This window comes from Falco naumanni, chromosome 7, assembly GCF_017639655.2.
Source record: "Falco naumanni isolate bFalNau1 chromosome 7, bFalNau1.pat, whole genome shotgun sequence".
Lineage (NCBI taxonomy): Eukaryota > Metazoa > Chordata > Aves > Falconiformes > Falconidae > Falco > Falco naumanni.
In genome coordinates, this window is record NC_054060.1 from 18744714 (window position 1) to 18764314 (window position 19601).

Genomic DNA, 19601 nt, shown 5'->3' on the forward strand with positions numbered 1-19601 from the left:
GTGTACACACAGAAGATGACAGATTTTCACACAACAAAGCTCTCTGCTGACTTCTACCTGCTTTGTATTGTTTCATCCTTAAGTCTTCTTGATGTTGCTTCTTTATATACCTGATTAGTCAGTTCCTTCTTAATTAAGGCTGTTCTACAGTTCACCCAAACCTTTCTAGATTCCCTCCTCTCTTGCATTCTTCTGCTTTTTACCCTGACTTTTTACAATCTGCCCATTCTGTGTACATAAACTTTCTGAATAAACACCTGCCAAGTGTCCTCTTGTCCTTTCAAAAAGAACAGCTTTTGGAGTGATTACAGACTAGCAATAAACATAGATATACTTGTGTCTTATTTCTGTTAGCATATTTGGATTCTAAGTTTTGTTTGTTTGTTTCTGAGGTGCAGGAATATGGTTTGAGGCTTGTATATTTTAAGCCTCCTAATAGTGTGAAAATTAACCATGGAGTCTTTCACATCAGTAGCTCTCTTTGAAAGAATAGCTAAACTTGATCATTATTCTATATAAAACTTTTTTTTTTTTTTTTTTTTTTCTGCTCAGGTGACAAATGCTCATCAGGAATCCTTAGAGAATCATGTGCGAGTGCAGGCTGCAGCCTTAGATAGCTTTAGTGAAATGAACAGCTCCTTGACATCAGCATCAATAGACTTGCAGGTACATTTTAATAGCTGTTTCACAGCTGACAACTGCCTTTTTTGACATGGATTTAAAAGCATACATAAACCATGAATGATAAATACAGATTCTAACACTAAACAAGCCCATAACGTACTGTCTTGGATATCTAAGGCAGCTAACTTAGGAAATGAAGAAAAAGATTCCACCACCTGTGTTTTTAAAAAACTTGTTAAAAACCAGTGTACAATGAAGAGATACTGATCTGCAGCAGACTAATGCCACTTGTGACGTCTCCACAAAAAGATTATCTAAGGTGAAAATGTGGTTTGTTCTGTATTGTGCAAAACGGTACATCGCCTGACTTATTCCTGCCTTCACTGGTTAACAGAAATGGAAGTGGCATGTTTGGATGCTAAACACTTGTGACGCTTTACATACCTGTGAAATGTAAGGGGAGGGAGAATGTGGGAATGAATTTTCTGGTGTAAAGATTCCCAAATTCCCATGTATATGAGCTGAACAACTTAATGTTCCTGATTACACGTATGTCACTTTTTCTCAGTCTAGTGCATTTAATAGGTATAGCATGGCCCTTGGAGAGAAGAAAGGAAGAGTGCTGGGATAGCGTTCAAACTGGAATGTATCCATGTTCCTTTCTGTTTTTTTATAGGGTTCCAGGAGTTGATTTCACTGAGCATGTTCTTCATGGGAATACCTTCTAGCAAACAAAATACAACAAAAGCCATAATTTAGATGTTAAAACTTGCAAAACTGTTCACACTACATTGATGCATCAGGAAACTCTTATAATGTTCTGTCTGTTCCATAATGGCTTGACTATATTAGTTCACCAAATTATTTGTGATTTTTAATATGTGGTTTGCCTCTTTCCTCTAGAAAACTCTAGTGGATGTTACATTGGAGAACACTGATATAAGGGAACAAATAAGGAATTTAAAACATACACATGAGCAATCTATGGAAAAGCTGAGAGAGAAGCAGAAGCAACTGGAAACAGCACAAATTGAAAATCAGTTACTGAAATTAAAGGTGCAGTATATAAACTCCCCTAAAAATATTGCACAGTAAGGGCATTAGGAGTATGTTAAATGAATTCCGTGGTCTAATTCATAAAGGGTTCTTCATTCTACATGTGTTTGTCATTCCCTAGAGCTAACATATTCCTGTGAATCAATACTGTTTTAATAACAGAATCTTATCTGGCAGCAGTCAGTCCTTCCATAACATGGGATGACGATTCAGGGATGTTGGCAGGTGAAAAGTCAAACTGTTAAATCTACACAGTCCTGTAGAATTTCTTGTTGTTGAATTTGTTTATGTGGTATTGTACAATTTTTAATAGGTACTCTGTTAAGCCTTATGAACACACGGGCAGCAGGTATATGCTATAACAGCAAGTGTCCTGGAAAGAGAATTAAGCCCTTTCTTTTAGAGAAATGCAAGTGAATAAAATGCAAACTGGAAAGTTTTATATGTCAGAGAGCTCAACCATATTCTCCACTCATCTGCCAAATGTATTCCTTTAATCTCAATTAAAGAAAAACCCACAAAACAAAAAGCCTCCCCAAAAAACCCCAACCACGAGAAAAAACCTCTTCTGGAAACCTTGTGTCTCTTGAAATTGCTCAAAATAGATTAATTTGGATATAGTACTGTATCAGAATTTGTCACTGTGAAATTAAGGTGACTGCTAGTTTATTCATGTTTAATTTTGTCAGAAAAGATGTTTCTTTTTGGCTGTCTAGTGACTTGTATTCATGCTTAATGATGAAAGGTTTAAAGAGAAAACATTAGTGAAGCTTTACAGGCTATAAAAATAGCTGTATTTTGTACCTGCTATTGTCAGCGGGAAATAAAAAGAGATGAAAAAAACAATTAAAAGGAGAAGGCAAAGCTGATGCAATTAAGATTCCGAAACAGAAATTTGGACTATACTATAATCTTAAGGACATGCACCAACAAGTCAGGGAAAGGTATGTCTGCTTCTAATGACAGGGAACTGCAGCTTAAGTCCCAGCTCAACTGAATGCTTAAGGATTTATTTATCTTCAAGCATGCCAGTTCTGCAGAATACATGCCCTATTTAATGAGGAAGATGTTTAAATTTACCCTGAAATTTGCAGTTTTATTACAAAGTTAGTGGATAAAATACCTCATTGCTGTCTTTAAAAGTTAAACAAAATTGTATGTCGAGGATGCCAAGACATCTGGGACTTAATTCCAGGGGTGAATGTAAGAGGATGGTGTGGAATTTGGGAGGTTAGCAGTTGAAAAGCAGTAATTACTGTATGCCATGATTATTTTATTGGGTAGGAGAATACACACATGTAGCTTATTAAGGAGGTTTGGTTTATTCATACAATCATAATAATAATTGAAGTCGGAGATGTTGCTTAAGAGTACTATAACAGATGCCCTAATGCGTCTACCTTTTCATGCTTGTTTTTACTCTCCTGATTGCTCATAATGAAGCAATAAGCAAAGGAATGGTGGAGAGACAGCGCCAGAGATCGTACTGCAGTTAGTACATTGAAGGACTCTGGGTTGTTGGCTTTTTCTGAATGATACGATTCTTCCAGGCTTCCTGAAATGTGGAAGGTTTTGAGTTGTACTGAAACATAATTTAACTCCATGCTCTCTCACAAAGTGCAGGTTACTACCCCTGCCCCAGCACTGGGCTAGGTGAGGTGCCAAAGGGGGTAACTGAGGTACAGGTGGAGTTCGTCAGAGCTGTCACTTTTCAAAGGATTAAATACATTGTTTTATCCTATAGGGTAGTAAACCAGCTTGTTCCTACCATGCAAGATAAACACAAAGGTTTAAAAAAATCTTTCAGTCCTTGAAATTAAAAAAAACCAACCCAACAAACAAACCCAAAACTTTAATCATCAGAACCAAGTATTTTGTAGCTGCGTAAACTACAGTGATCAGCAGGGAACACTTCATTCTTCTCCCAAATGACAGTGTATTCCTCCTCTTCCTGACGTTTTTGTAGCACCCACAGCATTTCACTATAACCTTGTCTATAGCATCTCTAGTGAAGAGCTAAATCCTGGATTAGCTTTTTTACTTCACTTTTATTGCAGTTTACAGAGTAGATGTGTTTAAGCTGTGAATATCCTATCTGGTGCTCCATCACGGAGGGTGTAGTTCAGTCAGTGTTTTGAGCCAACAGAAGGGGGAAATCCTGTCTCTGAATTACCATTCCTGCCCTCTTCCCTATAGCACTGGTAACGTTTCTGGTCCTATGGCTAAAAATGAACCCTTACACACCCCTGAGAATATTAATTCTAAGTCTGATTGTTCCCTGATCTGCTTTGCTCCATGGTCACCCCAGTTCTTGTGCCTACACAAAGAGCAGTATGTGAAAAAGCAAGAGAGGGGAGGGGGGGTTACAGCTCTGTCTTCTAGGTAACAACACGTACTTTGGTCCATCTTAAAGTAAGTATTGCTTTGAGTGCTCATGGTCATTTAGAAACAGGAGTTGTCTAGACCATCTCTAAATTATGCTTCTGTAAAATGGCAGGAGACGGTATGTTTTCAGTGGGGAAACAAGCCAAATGATATGGAGGCTGATATGGAAGGGCTCTGTAAAGAGGCATAGCCTGGTCTTAGATAATCAACGATCAGTTAAATTCAGACAACAGGAAACGGCAACTTCTTACTGGTAGAGTGTTGTAAATGGTCTTGGTGCAAATGAAAATCTACTTCAGCAGCAGCAAATTTATGACAAGATGAAGCTGAAGTTCAAAGTGTTATTCTAACATTGTGCGAACTGCATTTCTCCTGCTGCCAGCGGTGCTGTGCTGACTGATGGGTCAACTTTTCTCTCTCATAGGTGGAATCGTCACAGGAAGCCAATGCTGAAGTAATGAGAGAGATGACAAGAAAACTGTATAGTCAGTATGAGGAAAAAATGCGAGAAGAGGAGCAGAAACATAAAGCTGAGAAAGAAATCCTCCTAGTACGTATAGCCAGTCTGTGAGAGTGGTACTTAGCTTGGGTGGGACCTCCCAATCATTTACTACTCCAGAGTTGACGTGTGCCTTTCCTCCTATCTCTGTGATGAGTCATGCCACAGTTACTAAGCTTTCCAAGCTTTTGGGGTTGTAGAGCTAAGAAAAGAATGTGTTCAAATACAGCAGCAGTAATGATAATGTAGATTTCAAAGCCTGAAATGGAGTAAGTTGGGGTTTTTAACTTTTGATTCACCAAAAAAAAAAAAAAAAAAAAAAAAGGGAAATATAACATCCAATTTTGGTGATAGTTTAAGAAGTGCAGCAGGAACAACTTCACTGGAGCAAAAGTCTTCCTGTCCCCTGGTTTCACTCTACCCCAAAGTAAAATGTTTCTATTAGCAGTTAGAAAAATGCAATGACTAACTGCTAAAGATACATAGTGATAAAGATTCCCCAGTCTCTTTCTATTCATATTGTTTTACATATGAGGAAAGTACAAAGCTGAATGTGGCAAACTTTGGTATTTAAAATGCTATCTTCTGCAAAAGCATGTTTTTCTTATGCTGTTATTTCATTACATCCTCAGAAGGGAAAACAGATATCTATGAAATAGGTAGAAGCTTTTCTCAGATTTTCATAATGATGTTTTACAAATACCACTGCACTTCAAAATACCCTAAATCTTTTGTTCTATACGGTTCACATTTAGGGTCACAACTCTTCCAGACTTCTGGGCAGGTGTAGTGAAAAACTTTAAGCTCTGCTTAAAAGCTATTAGCTTTTAAGCACTGGCTCTGTGGCCTAAAGAAATATAAATAAGAATTCCTTGGATGTTAATGTGACTGTAAATATTCATATTTGAAGGAGGAAACAAATCGGCTTCTGAAAGCTATTGAAGAGGCAAATAAAAAGATGCAGATTACAGAAACAAGCATACAGGAAAAAGACCAGAGAATTGGTGAGCTGGACCGGCTGATTGAACGTATGGAAGAGGTATGAGAGTTAGTTGATTGCTGCCTTTAAACTAAATGCAGAAGTGCATGGCGGAAATTTGAAAAAAATTATTATTTTTTTGTCTGCTGCTCAGTACCCGGCTCTGTGACATACCACTGCTGTTTGCATCTCAGTTACTGTGTCCAGATAAGTAAATGGACCTGGACTACCACAGAGACACTGTCATTAAGTGGTTCTTCTGTCTTTCTAGTGGTCTTTACAGTCAGGGCTGCCTAAGGTCTCAAAATTTATTTAGTAAATTAACCATTATTTTAAAGAAAGATTCTAAAAAGATCATTCAGTCTTCCTTCAGTGTTCAAGGTCTCCTAAGCCTAATGAAGTAATCATAAATGATCCAAAGTCTCTTAGAAATACTGTTGGCAGGTCCATGGAGTGCATGGAACTTTGCCTGGGGATGGATGAGGAGCTGACTGAGAGCTTATGGGTCAGGATTAAAGGGAGGGCAGGGATGGGTGACATTATCGTGGGAGTCACACAGGCCACCCAACCAGGAAGACCGAGCAGATGAGGCCCTCTATAGACAGATAGGAGCAGCCTCACCCTCAGAAGCCCTGGTCCCCATGGGGGACTTCAACCACCCTGATCTCTGTTGGAGGGACAACAGAGCAGGGCATAAGCAGTCCAGGAGCTTCACGGAATGTGCTGATGATCAATTCCTCCTCCAAGTGATAGGCAAGCCAAAGAGGAGAGGTGCTGTGCTGGACCTTGTTCTCACCAACAAGGCAGGGCTGGTGAGGAGTGTGAAGTTCAAGGGCACCGTTGGCTGCAGTGACCATGAAATGGTGGAGTTCAAGATCTTTAGGGCAGTGAGGAGGGCACACAGCAAGCTCGCTACCCTGGACTTCAGGACAGTAGACATTGGCCTCTTCAGGGGTCTGCTTGGTAGAGTACCATGGGCTAAAGCCCTGGAAGGAAGAGGTGCCCAAGAAAGCTGGTTAATATTCCAGGATCACGTCCTCCAAGCTGAGGAGCGATGCATCCCAGCGAAGAGGAAGTCAGGCAAAAATGGCAAGAGGCCTGCATAGTTGAACAAGGAGCTCCTGGACAAACTCAAACACAAAAAGGAAGCCTACAGAGGATGGAAGCAAGGACAGGCAGCCTGGGAGGAACACAGAGAAGTTGTCTGTGCAGCCAGAGTTAGGAAAGCTAAAGCTCTGACAGAATTAAATCTGGCCAGGGACATAAAGGGCAACATGAAAAGCTTCTATGGGTACGTTGGTGAGAAAAGGAAGACTAGGGAAAATGTGGGCCCTCTCTGGAAGGAAACAGGAGACCTGTTACTTGGGACATGGGGAAGACTGAGGTACTCAATGACTTTTTGCCTCGGTCTTTGCTGGCAAGAGCTCCAGCCACACCGCCCAAGTCACAGAAGGCAAAGGCAGGGACTGGGAGAATGAAGAACTGCCCACTATAGGAGAAGATAAGGTTCGAGATCATCTAAGGAACCTGGCGGTGCACAAGTCCACGTGACCTGATGAGATGTGCCTGTGGGCCCTGAGGGAACTGGTAGATGAAGTGACCAAATCACTATCTACCATATTTGAGAAGTCGTGGCAGTCCGATGAAGTTCCCACTGACTGGAAAAGGGGAAACATAACCACCATTTTTAAAAAGGGAAATTAGGAAGACCAGGGGAAATACAGGCTGCTCAGTCTCACCTCTGAGCCTGGCAAGATCATGGAGCAGATCCTCCTGGAAACTATGCTGAGGCACATGGGAAATAAGGAGGTTATTGATGACCACCAACATGGCTTCACTAACAGTAAATCATGCCTGACAATTTTGGTGGCCTTCTATGATGGGATTATGACACTGGTGGATGAAGGAAGAATGCCTAATGTCATCTACCTGCATTTGTGCAGAGCATTTGACACTGTCCTGCATGACATCCTTGTCTTTAAATTGGAGAGACATGGATCTGATGGATGGGCCACTCAGTGGATAAGGAATTGGCTGGATGGTCACACTCAAAGAGTTTGTCAACAACTCAGTGTCCAAGTGGAGACCAGTGATGAGTGGTGTTCCTCAGGGATCAGCATTGGGAATGGCACTGTTAAACATCTTTGTTGGTAATGTTGGGCATTGGGATTGAGAGCACCCTCAGCAGCTTTGCTGATGACACCAATCTGTGTGGTGTAGCCGACGTGCTGGAGGGCAGGGATGCCATCCCGACAGACCCTGACAGGCTGGAGAGGTGGGCCCGTGCAAACCTCGTGAAGTTCAGCATGGCCAAGTGCGAGGTCCTGCATGTGGTCCAGGGCAGTCCCAAGCACAAATGCAGGCTGGGCAGGGAATGGATTGTGGGCGGCCCTGAGGAGAAGGACTTGGGCATGTTGGTTGACAAGAAGCAAAACATGACCCAGCAATGTGCACTTGCAGCCCAGAAGGCCAGCCGTATCCTGGGCTCATCAAAAGAAGTGTGACCAGCAGGTCAAAGGAGGTGATTCTGCCCCTCTACTCTGCTCTCATGAGACATTACTGTGAGGGTGGTGGGACACTGGCCCAGGCTGCCCAGAGCAGCTGTGGGTGCCCCATCCCTGGCAGTGCCCAAGGCCAGGCTGGATGGGGCTGGGGGCAGCCTGGGCTGCTGGGAGGGGTCCCTGCCCGTGGCAGGGGGGTTGAAACTAGGTGGTCTTTAAGGTGCCTTCCAACCTACACCATTCTGTGATTCTAGGATTGATTTAAATGTGGTTTAGTTAGCTAAATAGTAAGGCCTATTTCTATTTATAGTCCTGATTAGAACTGTAACTCCAGATTTTCCCACATGTGGATGAAATGCCATACTTGAAAGCTTCAGACTAAAATGTTTTGAGGGTTTTTTCTGGGCATGTAGGAGCCACTTAATCTTCCATGGACATATCTATATCTTGTTTAGGTTATGGCTCAGGATATTTTAAGGAGAGAAGAAGAAAGAAAGAAATTTTACTCCCTTTTAATCCAAAACTTAGGTTCTTCCTTCCTGCTAGCTTTAAAAAAACTTAATTATTCCTCTCCCTGGCTAATTAGTCCCTACCAAACTGTAATTGAGAGCAGGTTTCTGATAATTTACCTCTAAAGATCTGAAAGCAGAAATGCTTTGAGACATTTACCTCTTGCGACACTGGCACCACTACTGTAAAACTAGTTGTAGCAGTTTTTGCATTGCTTCTTTTCATTTCCTGCTTTTCCTTCTCTTTTAAGGGCTTTTCTCCAGGGCAAAACTCAGACTAGCAGTCAAATGATTATTATTTTAATGTTTTGTTAAACCTAAGAGTATCATAGTACCTCTCCTTGCATAGTACACCGCATCAGAATCACATTTGTTGAACCTTTTCAGCTATTTGAAAAAGCTTTACATCTTCTGTCTCAAACAGTTACAGTGAAGTTTCTTCTTCATTTTCTGGTATCAATCGCTTAACTGAGAATGAATGTTGTTGTTTAGTCCTTTAGACTGAATAGTGTCACTCTAAATGGTGTAAGAGCAGCCCCTGCAAAAGACCAGTGCTCTTGGATGTACTTTGGCATTTCTCATTTCATTCCATAGCAGACATTATCTTTAAAGATCTGTGTCTTGCTATCTAAAATACAGAAGCAGAGAGCATTCTAGTAAGTAGAGGGAATACGATTTTCTGTTCTTACAAGTGAAGTGTTTTTTCACCAACTTTAGTTTAGTATAGTAAATATTTGTTGCTGAGAAGTAGATTTTTATAAGCCAGTCTTGTTGGCTTTACTGGTTAGTCTGGTCTGCATTTGTATTGTGCCCTTTTTGTCTAATGCTTCCAAATGTATTATTAGAATTAGTGATTACACTGAGAAATCATTCAGCTTAATGGAGCTACTAAAGGGGCAGATTAACTTCATCTGGGCTTCAGCCTACAATTTGTAAGTATTATGCAGTGAATAAAGGATTGCAGTATAGTTAAGTACAGATGAGTTTCTTCACATTGGTTATTTAATTTGCTCTTTTTTCTGGCTGATACTTGTAGAGTAAAACTCAACGCCTCTTAAATTCCCATTAAAGTGGATAGCAGACTCTTCTGTTAATTTGTGGTGACTCAGTCCCCAAGACCTCATATATCTTCACGGGCACTGTGCTGGTGGACACCCAAAAAATAAACAGGAATATTCTGGGGAAGAAAACAGAGCAATACGTTTTATCTCAGTCTTGGACTGAGAGATTTTTTGAAGGGATAACATGGAAAATTTGACATTTATGTAGTTAAAGATTGTGATGATTCATCTTTCCATTAAAAAAATTCAGTTTCAAGTACCATACATCTTCAAATAGGAAATGGAAAAACTCTGGTCTTATTTCCATGCATGGCTGGGGATTTGATTTTATTATTATGCATTCCGTGCTTCTTGGCTATAGGAAATGCGTGAATTTTGTTTAATCAGTTTCTATTTTAATTTCACAAATTATCTTCTGAATTGCAATGAAATACGCTTTGTGAAGCCTTTACATTTTGACACATGGAGAACTGAGGATAACATTTTTTGTTTAGGAACGTCACCAGCTGCAAAAACAACTTGAACTAAATGAAATACAAATATCTGGAGCAAAATCTGAAAACAACTCTGACAGTGAAAGGTGAGATACTTCTTATCTTTGTAACTTCCAGTATTGCTATAGGGGTTTGTTTGTTTTGGAAGACACCTGAATTTTACTTTTTCTAATTTTAAAACTGCAGTCTGGTAGGGATTGCCCATCTCAATGTTAGTTTATGTACATACAAAATATCAAGAGGATTAATTTTTGCAACAAAACCCACTTTCACGCATCTTTCTTGAAAAGTTGTTTGCAGGCATGCAGAAGACATTTTAAATGGAGCAAACTGTGACGTATTTGTGGATTGCATCTTTCTTAAGCTGCATTCCCAAATTCAGCACAATATGATTCCGACTATGAATACGTAGAAAACATTCTGTATCCTGTATTAAGCTGTAGGACATCCCGTTTGAAAAGGTGAACTCTTCAAGAGAGCAAGAGTTTTGCATGTAACTGCCAGAGGCGTCTTTTTTTTTTATAAACGAGGGAAAGCAGGGAATATGTTTGAGACTGGGAGGGGTAGGTCTACACGTGGTGCACATTAAAATACACACATGAGCAAAATGAAGGTGTGGAAGAAATCTGTCATGTAGCATTACAGTGCAGAAATAAGCTATAAAGTTATATGGGGAAAGCGAGGATGATGTTATTGGCAGTGAGACCTCTGTGAACGGTTGTTCTTGAAAGCAAGAGGCTTAGAAGAGAGACCTAGTGGTGTGGTGGTACCTGGATGTGCTGTTTCTGCCCACAGGTGGCATGTGCATCCCCTACTGCTTCTTTGAGACTGACAGAGCACCATGACCAGGCAAAAGAGCTTCAAGCAAAGGCAGAGGCAAAGTTTCAACAGAAACCTATCCAGCATTGAAATAGCATAACTGCCACTGGAGTGAAAATTGCATCCGCCACTCAAAGGTTTATATGACACTACTTGAGTGGGTAAAGATGAATTACAAGCAGAGACTGAATAATTTTACTTGATTACTACCGACATCTCTGTGGCACCCAGAAATTCAGTTTTAAGGTTTTAGCATCCTACTGTTCTATAGGAAGCATAAACATAAAAGGACGTCCCACCAAGAGCATCTCACTGTCTAGTTGTATTGGTCTGTGACCAGCCTATCCAGTTTCAGGGTAGTAATGGCTTTTCACAGCAGCCTCTTAAAATAGTAATTTAAAGTGAGCAGATGTCACATACAACATAGAATATGGAAATGAAAGATAATTGCTTTCTTCCTTTACCTCTGTATAACATCCTCTTCTGGCTTCAGCGAATCCTGTCCTGTTCTCTCATCATGAAAAGTTATGCTGCACTAACAAGGGTAAAGGCAGTGTTCAGACAGGAGTTTGTGCAATGCAAACAACATACAGTTGCAATCTATGCAATGCAAGCAATGAATCTGTGTCAGATGCTGAAGTCTGTTAAGTTCTCTTTACCTGTCTGTACCCAACCAGACACTTGACCTCCACTCAAGGAAGGACTTCTGTTCCACTGCCATATCGTTATCAGTGCTTAAAATTCTGAATCTTTCAGTGAGACCAAATATGTGTTACAACTGTAATCAAAATGTAAATGGAGGTTTGTGCGACCTTAATATGCAGGATTGAAAAACCTGCAGCAGTGCCTTGATTTTTTTGAGTCCTTGTCAAAGTGCTGCAGTTACAGTTCTGTAGAGTACTTCACTGTCAATTGAGACTCTTTCTGGGGGGAAACAGCATACAATTCAGTCATTCATTGGAATCATGTCATGCAGTTTGCCATCTGCTGCTTTGCCTGAGAATGGTTGTTCTATTTGCAGCTTCAACAGTTTCTTCTGCTGTGCACAGACCAAAATGGAAAAAAGCCTTTTTGTTTTTGATTCCCCTCCGCCACTTCTCAAATTCTGTCCAGTCCTGAATCTAGGAGTACAGAAGTTTATTTTGTAAGCAAGCGATTGCCTTCTCTGAAGAATTTCAAGAATTCAGATAAAAATGGAGGTTCCCATGGCCAACATGCCAAAAACTTATTAAAAAGCTTCCCTCCTGTTTCTTTGCCTATTCTAAAAGTACTTTGCTGGCAAGCTGCCAAACCAACTTGTGGCAGGAGTTTTGTGGGTGTTCAATCTCTGTGTTAAACAGATTTGAAGGAACGCACAATCTATCTCATGAGTCATACGTGCAAACTTAAAACATCCGCAACAATTCCTGCTGACTGTTGATGAGTTAATACTACCCTAGTTAGTGTCCTGCTACTGTTGGCAACTATGCCAAAACCTTCACTCAAGGCTTCCCTGTAGTAGGAGAGCTTTGAAAGGGACACCAGCAGATGTGCTTCCTGGCTTTTATTTAGTATGTATTTCCCAAAAGTTTGCAGGTGGTAATAAATCAGGATGTGTCTTTCTGATGATAAAGATCTAGTTGTCTGAATGCCATTCACTTCAAGGAAAACCAGACATCTTAAGGAGATGAGCTTTATCACATTGTTTAGTTGTCAGCACTTCAGACTCTGAGTAAGCATGCCAGTATGCCAGACAAAGGTGAGTTAACTTGGGTGGAGACAGCCGCTTTGACTAAAAGACTGCTATTAAAATGTACTTTGGACAAACTGACATCTGTCAGTGGAATTTGACTTACCTACCTCTTGACCCAGTCTTCCTGATTTGTGGTAGGATTGTGGGAGTTGTTCTTGTTTGGCTTACAGTGCATAGCTCCCTGCTTACCTGCTTCATTCTTCCATGTTTTGCTAGGTCACAGCATTTGGAGGAGGTAGCAGCCAGCCTAAGAGAGCGAATCAAACATCTGGATGATATGGTCCACTGCCAACAGAAGAAAGTCAAGCATATGGTTGAGGAGGTGAGATCTAGTAAAACAATTCCGAGTCTTTTGGGAACACTCATTCTTTTAGTGCATAATCCAAAGAGACCTCTGCCCTGTCTGCAAGTTCCTTATGCCACCCTAGTTATAAACGCAATGGAGGATGAGTTAAGCATCTGGAGCTAGTGAAGCAGAAAGACTAGGTGAAAGCAGTTTACTGTGACAATCTTCAGGCCGACACTAATTCTGGGACTCTTGGTGGTAGTCCAGGAAATCCAACATAGAACTCAAACTTAATTTGAAGCATTTAGAAGGTAACTGCAGAAACAGTGCAGACTAGTTACTATGGGTCTCCTTTCTGTACAGAAGTGGAAGGCAAAACCTGCCTTTTTGTGTTTGTTTTTTTTTTTTTTTTTTTTTTTTTAAATGTTGTTCCTCACGGGAACAGGCAGGCAAACACAGTTTTTCACTGCTCATCACCTTGCTTTTTACCTTGGTCTTGGGACATCATCTTAGCTGATACAATTTCCTTTGAAATTTTAAGTGGCTTTCTGCTGGAAAGCTGCAAGTTACAGACCACCTACGTGCCAAGAATCTGTCTGTGATTGCAGACATTTCTGTTTCTCCAAGTGGATGAAAGCGTGACAAGGGAAATAGGTAAACTAAGTTTAAATCTGAACTTTATAAAGCAGACAGCACTACTGCATGAGTTGCTATTGCACAGAGAATAGGCATTCATGAAATATCTTTTATTTTTATTTGGACATCACACATTCACAAAATCAATGTTTGCAAACCATTCTAACCTAAAGCGTGCTTTCTGCATACCCAATGTGGTGTTGTAGGATTTCTGATTAGACATGGAGTTTTTCCATTTTTATCAAAGCGGTATTTTTATAAATATATATGTATATCCTATATTTATAAAGATATATACATTTATTTACCTGTATCTGTTTTGTTTTATAAGATCCTAATTAGGCCTACTGTATGATGAGATGTGTGATACTAAGTGTCTTTTACACAGAGGAATGCAAAAGTATCTACCTCTTTGCATTAAAGTTCTCCTGTCTTTTTATATACATATATATATATATACACACACACATATACCAGAAGACTGGTATAAAGTCTTGAGGTTTTGTTGCCAGTTCAGCTTGCCATTTTCACTGTTTTCAATCATCATAGGAGGTGCTCTAAAACCGAGCTAAAAATCTTTATGCCATGGTATTCTGTTAAGGAAAACTCAATCTAATAATCCACTCCATCTAATTAATGGAGTATGGGAACTATGATTTAATCTGATTTGTATCTCTGTAAGCCAATCATCATATTATGAGCTTTTTTTTTTCTAACCAAAATTTCTCAAGGACTTGTAGTCACTTTGTGATACATGTGGTAAACCAGATGATTCTAGTAATACATGAGGATGGTGGCCTAAACTTTGCCCTTTATTATGAAATATATTTTAAAAACTGCTTCATGTAACTTGACCTCTAGCAGGCTGCACTGGTCTAACAGATATGTCCAGTTCCATGGGATTTTATAGTAAAAACATGTATAAAGCTTGGGCCAATGACTGTTATTTCATAAATATTGGGTTTAATGAGTGTATTTAGCTTGCAGATCCCTTGTAATGTATCTCTGCTGATGCCTTCATATACACAGAAAGCCCTTCTAGATCTTTTAATTATCCTATTTAACAAGTAGAATATCTTAGCTGTCAAATATGTCTGCTTTTAATTGATGTCTGACTACCTGCTTTTCAAAATCAATTAAATTTCTGTACAAATCCTTGACTGCCAAGTAGCCATAGAGAATATATTTTTGCTTTCTCTTTTAGTCTTTCTCTGTGTTAGTTTTTCTTTTAATTCAGTTTCCTTGAGAACTGTATGAACACCTGTAGCTCACTAGTGAAAATACAGATGTAGCTAACTAAAGACTCCTGCAACAGAGGTTTCATCAAGTCAGATGGACCAAATACATTAGGCACTTCGTGGTTTTTTTTTTTTAATTTCATGCTATCCATGGTTTGTGTTCATACTGTGTTTGAGGAAATATCTGTGATATAGTTGGCATACGCTATTTTAAACCGGACTCTTTAATTAAAGGCCTAAAAATAGCATCTTTAATAGTACAGAGAGGAGTAGCTATTCACCATGGGGGAAAATGAAAAGCATTGCAGATGAGTATGCCCTGAGCAAGCCACCCATGTGGTATTTTTCATAATTTTGTGCTCTACTCTACATAAATATTAGAAAAGTATTCTTAGGCTCACTTTAAGTAACACTTACTAACCATGCTGTAGGAGCTGAGAAATGGGCAACAAGAATACTTCTTAAAAGGTAGGCTGTTGAAAAGGAATGCTATCTGAAGAGTCTGTTCTGAAGCTAAATTAAAAACTAGTGAGCAGCAGCACTAAATGTACTTTCTAGAGTAAACAGGGAAGATTTTGTAATTGTGCTACTATTTAAGTTCCAGAAAATGTGTTCATCATATTTGGATGCACATCCTCTCTACATTAAATTTGACTGAATGCAGAATGTATGGCTAGGAATCTCTAGAAACGTGTCATGAAAACCTGCCATGTTTCTTGTTATTGCAATACTTTCATGGCTGGTATCTGTAACATAACATTCCATCTTAGGGAGTGTGAGGGTATTATAATGACGAATAACTTGCATTTAAATATTATAAGTGAGAAAGAAAGAATGATCAAAGCAGCTAGAAAGCTTGCTTTCTGAAATGCTTAGCTTCTCTGTTGCCTCAGAACAGACTGACGACAGGCTAACCGTGGAAACTCAGAAAAGAAGTGGAAAGTAAATAAATAGTCAAAATGATCAGCAGTGCTTTTGTTAGATGCTGAAACAGCTGCTGTATGAGCTAGGTGAGAATGGGCTAAGACTGCTTCATTACAGGATGAGCTTTATTTAGTATTAATCTTGGTATATTTGGACAGAGATCTGAAGTGTAAATGAGAGGTTTATTCTTTCAGTGTAAACCACAGTGGTTTATGCTGTTATCGCCAATTTAGACAAAGCGTAGCTACAGAAATGAACATTATTTCAGAGGAGTGCTGAGCAAACAAGATACACTGCTTCAAACCCGTATAGAGAACTGTCAAAACTGAGCAGGTACTGAGATGAATCTGCTGGCTGAAAAATCACTAAATAGATTGCTTTTCAGGCCTTTTTAGGGAAAGATGGTGGATCATTTGCAAGTGACAGATGCAGGGCATTCTGTGAAAGAACAGCAAGCAGTCATGAGGAAGTGAAAGAGAAGCTTTACAGTGGAGTTTGTGATGCAATAGGCAGCTCTAACACCTCTGGTGCTCTTCTGATGGCATTTAAAAATGTGTTAGGAGGCTGTGCTTGGTCCTAATCTAGGCATGCGTGAAAGGGGATGCTAGCAGAGAAGCACCAAATGTAGGAAGCCATGGAGGAAAAGAGTATTAAAGCCTTCCTCTTCATAGGACCCATCTTGTTGGTACCAAATGCAGTAGACATGTGGAACTGAGCCCAGGCAAAGGACAATCACAGTTCAATGTGCTTACCCTCCTTAGCAAAGAAATCATTTGCTTCTAGTATTTTTTCTCTGGAAAGAAATGCTTCCATCTTAGGCATTAGTAGAACCTTTTTCAACTTGACCTAGTCAGACCAGTCATAAATTAAACAGGAGCATGGAAAATAACTTGCAGAAGAAAATAAATGGAAGAAATAAAATTGGAAGTTTGCTGGAGTTGGTGACCTTCAACATCTCTCTGTGTCAGATCCCATGCAAACTCGTTTTTCAGCCTCGTAGGGATTCTCTGCTGTGAGAGCCAAGACGCAGCCCATTAGAGCACCAGCGGAGCAGAAAGTTACCCTGCGTAGGCTTAGAGCCTCATGTTCTCATTAGAGAGAGACTGCAGATGATTTAAGATTTTAAGATGATTTAAGGCTGACAGATGTATTTGTTAACTTGTTTGTTAAATAAATCTATTTGTTCCCAGCTTAGTGCAGTACGTTTTACATGAAGTGCTGGCAGCTGGAAGTGCAGGACCTGCCTTTGGCAAGTGTGTAGAAACCCATTTGTACTTAGCAGACTTTCAAAAAAATAAAGAGACAGATGGCCATAGTGGGTCACCCAGAGCTCAGTCGTGAAATCAGTGAACATTAATAATGGTAGACTCAATTAACTGCCTTTTTTTTTTTTTTTTTTTAACCCCTTGCCTCTGTAGCCATCTTAAGTTATGGCTGGGCAGGGAGAGACTTTCAAAGACAATCCAGGAAAACCCCAGTTCCATCAGAGGAAGAATTTGCAGGGAGACTTACAGCGTGAAAGGTGGAATCATGCAAACTTCAGGCCCTTGCATTAAGGAGTTTCCACTGCAGAGGTGGAGTTGGGCAGGCAGATGCAGGCACAGAGGCACTATGGAAGGGCATGGGAAGTTGCTACCACATTGTTTCTTTCAGGGTTGAAATTTCTGTTGTTCTGTAAGAGGATGAAAGCTTGTCTTTGAGTTATCTATTTGAGATGGTCTATCAGTTCATCCTGTCTGTGCCAGTGTGGGAGATGGGAGAGAGCTTATCGTAAGATAAAGCTGAAAGTCTTCAAATGAAATACAAAACATTGATTTTAAATCAGCCACAAAAGTATTTCCTGGTTTTATTTCAATTTCAAACCTCAAGAGATTGAAGAGAGCTTTAGTTTTGGAATTTGTGCGATTGACATTGAAATGGATTGCAGTTTCATGGTGCAATAAGCTCATTTTATATGTAATATTGTTTCATTGTTGAGAAGCAGGAGAGGGAAGGAAATAAGCGTTTGCGTTTGGTAAGCAAGACAAGTGGGTTGATGCAGATATAGGGAGCTGTTCTGAAGGGGACTGAGAAGAGAAAACAATATTTGATTCCGTGCCAAGAAATTATCTACAGAACTCAGATTTCACATGAGATTCCCCTAACTGCTGAATTGAACTGTCTCTAGGTCATGGCCCATGAGCTGTTCTCCAGCTTTAGTCTCAGATTCGTTGGATAATAAATGGTGACCAAAGACCAGGGAGAAGCTGTATCCTGTTCTATTGTGGAAGATGCTTGCATGAAAGGACAAAGTGCTAATGAGCAAATGATATCCCAAATACAGAAGATACATTGTATTGCACAACTGGGGAATAAAGAAGAAATTTTCCCACCAAAGACTTAATAACCAGCTGAAACCTTCTATATCAAGATACTGCAACTCCAGATACGTAGCAAAATAGCCTAGTTTTAATATGGAACTACAGTTTCAATTTTAGGTCAAGTAAAAGAAGCTACACAGAAGCATAGAGGATGAGAAGATGGAATTACCAGCCACAAAAGATGCCAAATTTTTATTAACCAAAATCTGCATGGCACAGTAAAAATGAAACAACAACGACAAAACACACAACAGCAAATGTAGAAAGAGAAACCTACCTTGGGAGCTTGGAGGAAGAAGATAAATGACAGAATATAAATAACTCACTGCCCCCCCAGTTCAAGTGTTTGGCATGCCTCAGTGGACTTGAGCAATGCTTATCTATTGGCAGAAGTAGAACCACTTCTGGTGTTTGGTTAGAGTGTTTATACATGCAGAGCATTAGCTCTTTCAGCTGGGAATTGCCTGGCCAAGTCATTAATTAGAAAACTTGCACATTACTAAGGTAGCTCTTAATAAGGTGGGTTGAACTGTTCAGACAATGTGCCAATGTTTGTAACTCAATTAGGACACCTGGGCCCTGTGGGCTCGCTTTAGCAATAGATGTACATCTAAGACTGCTGTAATGTGTTCATACAGCTTGTTAGTTTAGGAAGGTCTCTAAGTTAGTGCATTAACTTAAATCAATCAGTTGTTACTTTTTCCTTAAATACAGTATCTGTTTTAAAATGGAACAAATATTGAAGGGTCACTCAAGTGATTTAAGGAGGATTAAAAGGCAAAGGTGCTCGTTCTTATTTCCTGTACTATGTTCCCTGGAACAATTTCAATTCTCTTTTCTAGCCTCTGATAAATACCACTTCAGGTCCAGTGAAATATTGGACTGAGTAAAATCTTGTTCTCCTTGTACAGCAATTACCTCTGGGAGTTCAGACTGATGTTGCAATGTCTTGTCTGTCTTGTCTTGTATCATATAGTATGTCTTTGTCCTGTGTTTAGTCATATTTATGACCGGTTTGTTCATGTCTCAGTATCAGTGTTACAGATGCCCAGTCCATGAATGGTAGGTGGATAAGGAAAACACACGGTACTTGAATAATATATAATACATAAATATATTAACACTGTCATGTCCTGATAAATATTTTAAACTAATGGATGATAATATCAAGTAGTAAATATTGACTGAACTTACCTAACAGCTGGATCTCTTCCAGTCCAATAGATGCCTGTATATTTCAAGCCTCCAGAACTGTGTCTGAGTACACAGAATAAAATAATTTGCTATTTCATACTTTCTTTATAAAACCTGTGCAGTTGGACAAACCTTAATTTTCTTTTAAGATGCTTTTTCCTTCTGCTTTAACTGCTTTGTAATTCTGTTGACTTCCCTTCTAATACCACTACTTGCATCTCCAGCATTTCTTTAGAGACTCCTTTAGGTTTCTTGCAGTTCTCCTCTTGACTGTTCTTAGGTGTTCCATCTATGAGATCGATTT

At 39.7% G+C, this 19601-nt stretch overlaps 1 protein-coding gene across 4 annotated transcripts in view; it reads left to right on the plus strand.

Annotated features, from left to right (window-relative positions):
- The window catches only part of LOC121091044 (myocardial zonula adherens protein-like), an 82371-nt gene that overhangs the window by 39587 nt on the left and 23183 nt on the right, over window positions 1-19601 (plus strand). For all 4 annotated transcript variants that reach the window (XM_040600219.1, XM_040600220.1, XM_040600218.1 and 1 more), the window contains 6 exons: window positions 553-666; window positions 1528-1680; window positions 4490-4615; window positions 5475-5603; window positions 10109-10194; window positions 12876-12981. In XM_040600219.1, the coding sequence (XP_040456153.1) occupies window positions 553-666; window positions 1528-1680; window positions 4490-4615; window positions 5475-5603; window positions 10109-10194; window positions 12876-12981 (714 nt within the window). The remainder of the gene's footprint in view (window positions 1-552; window positions 667-1527; window positions 1681-4489; window positions 4616-5474; window positions 5604-10108; window positions 10195-12875; window positions 12982-19601) is intronic.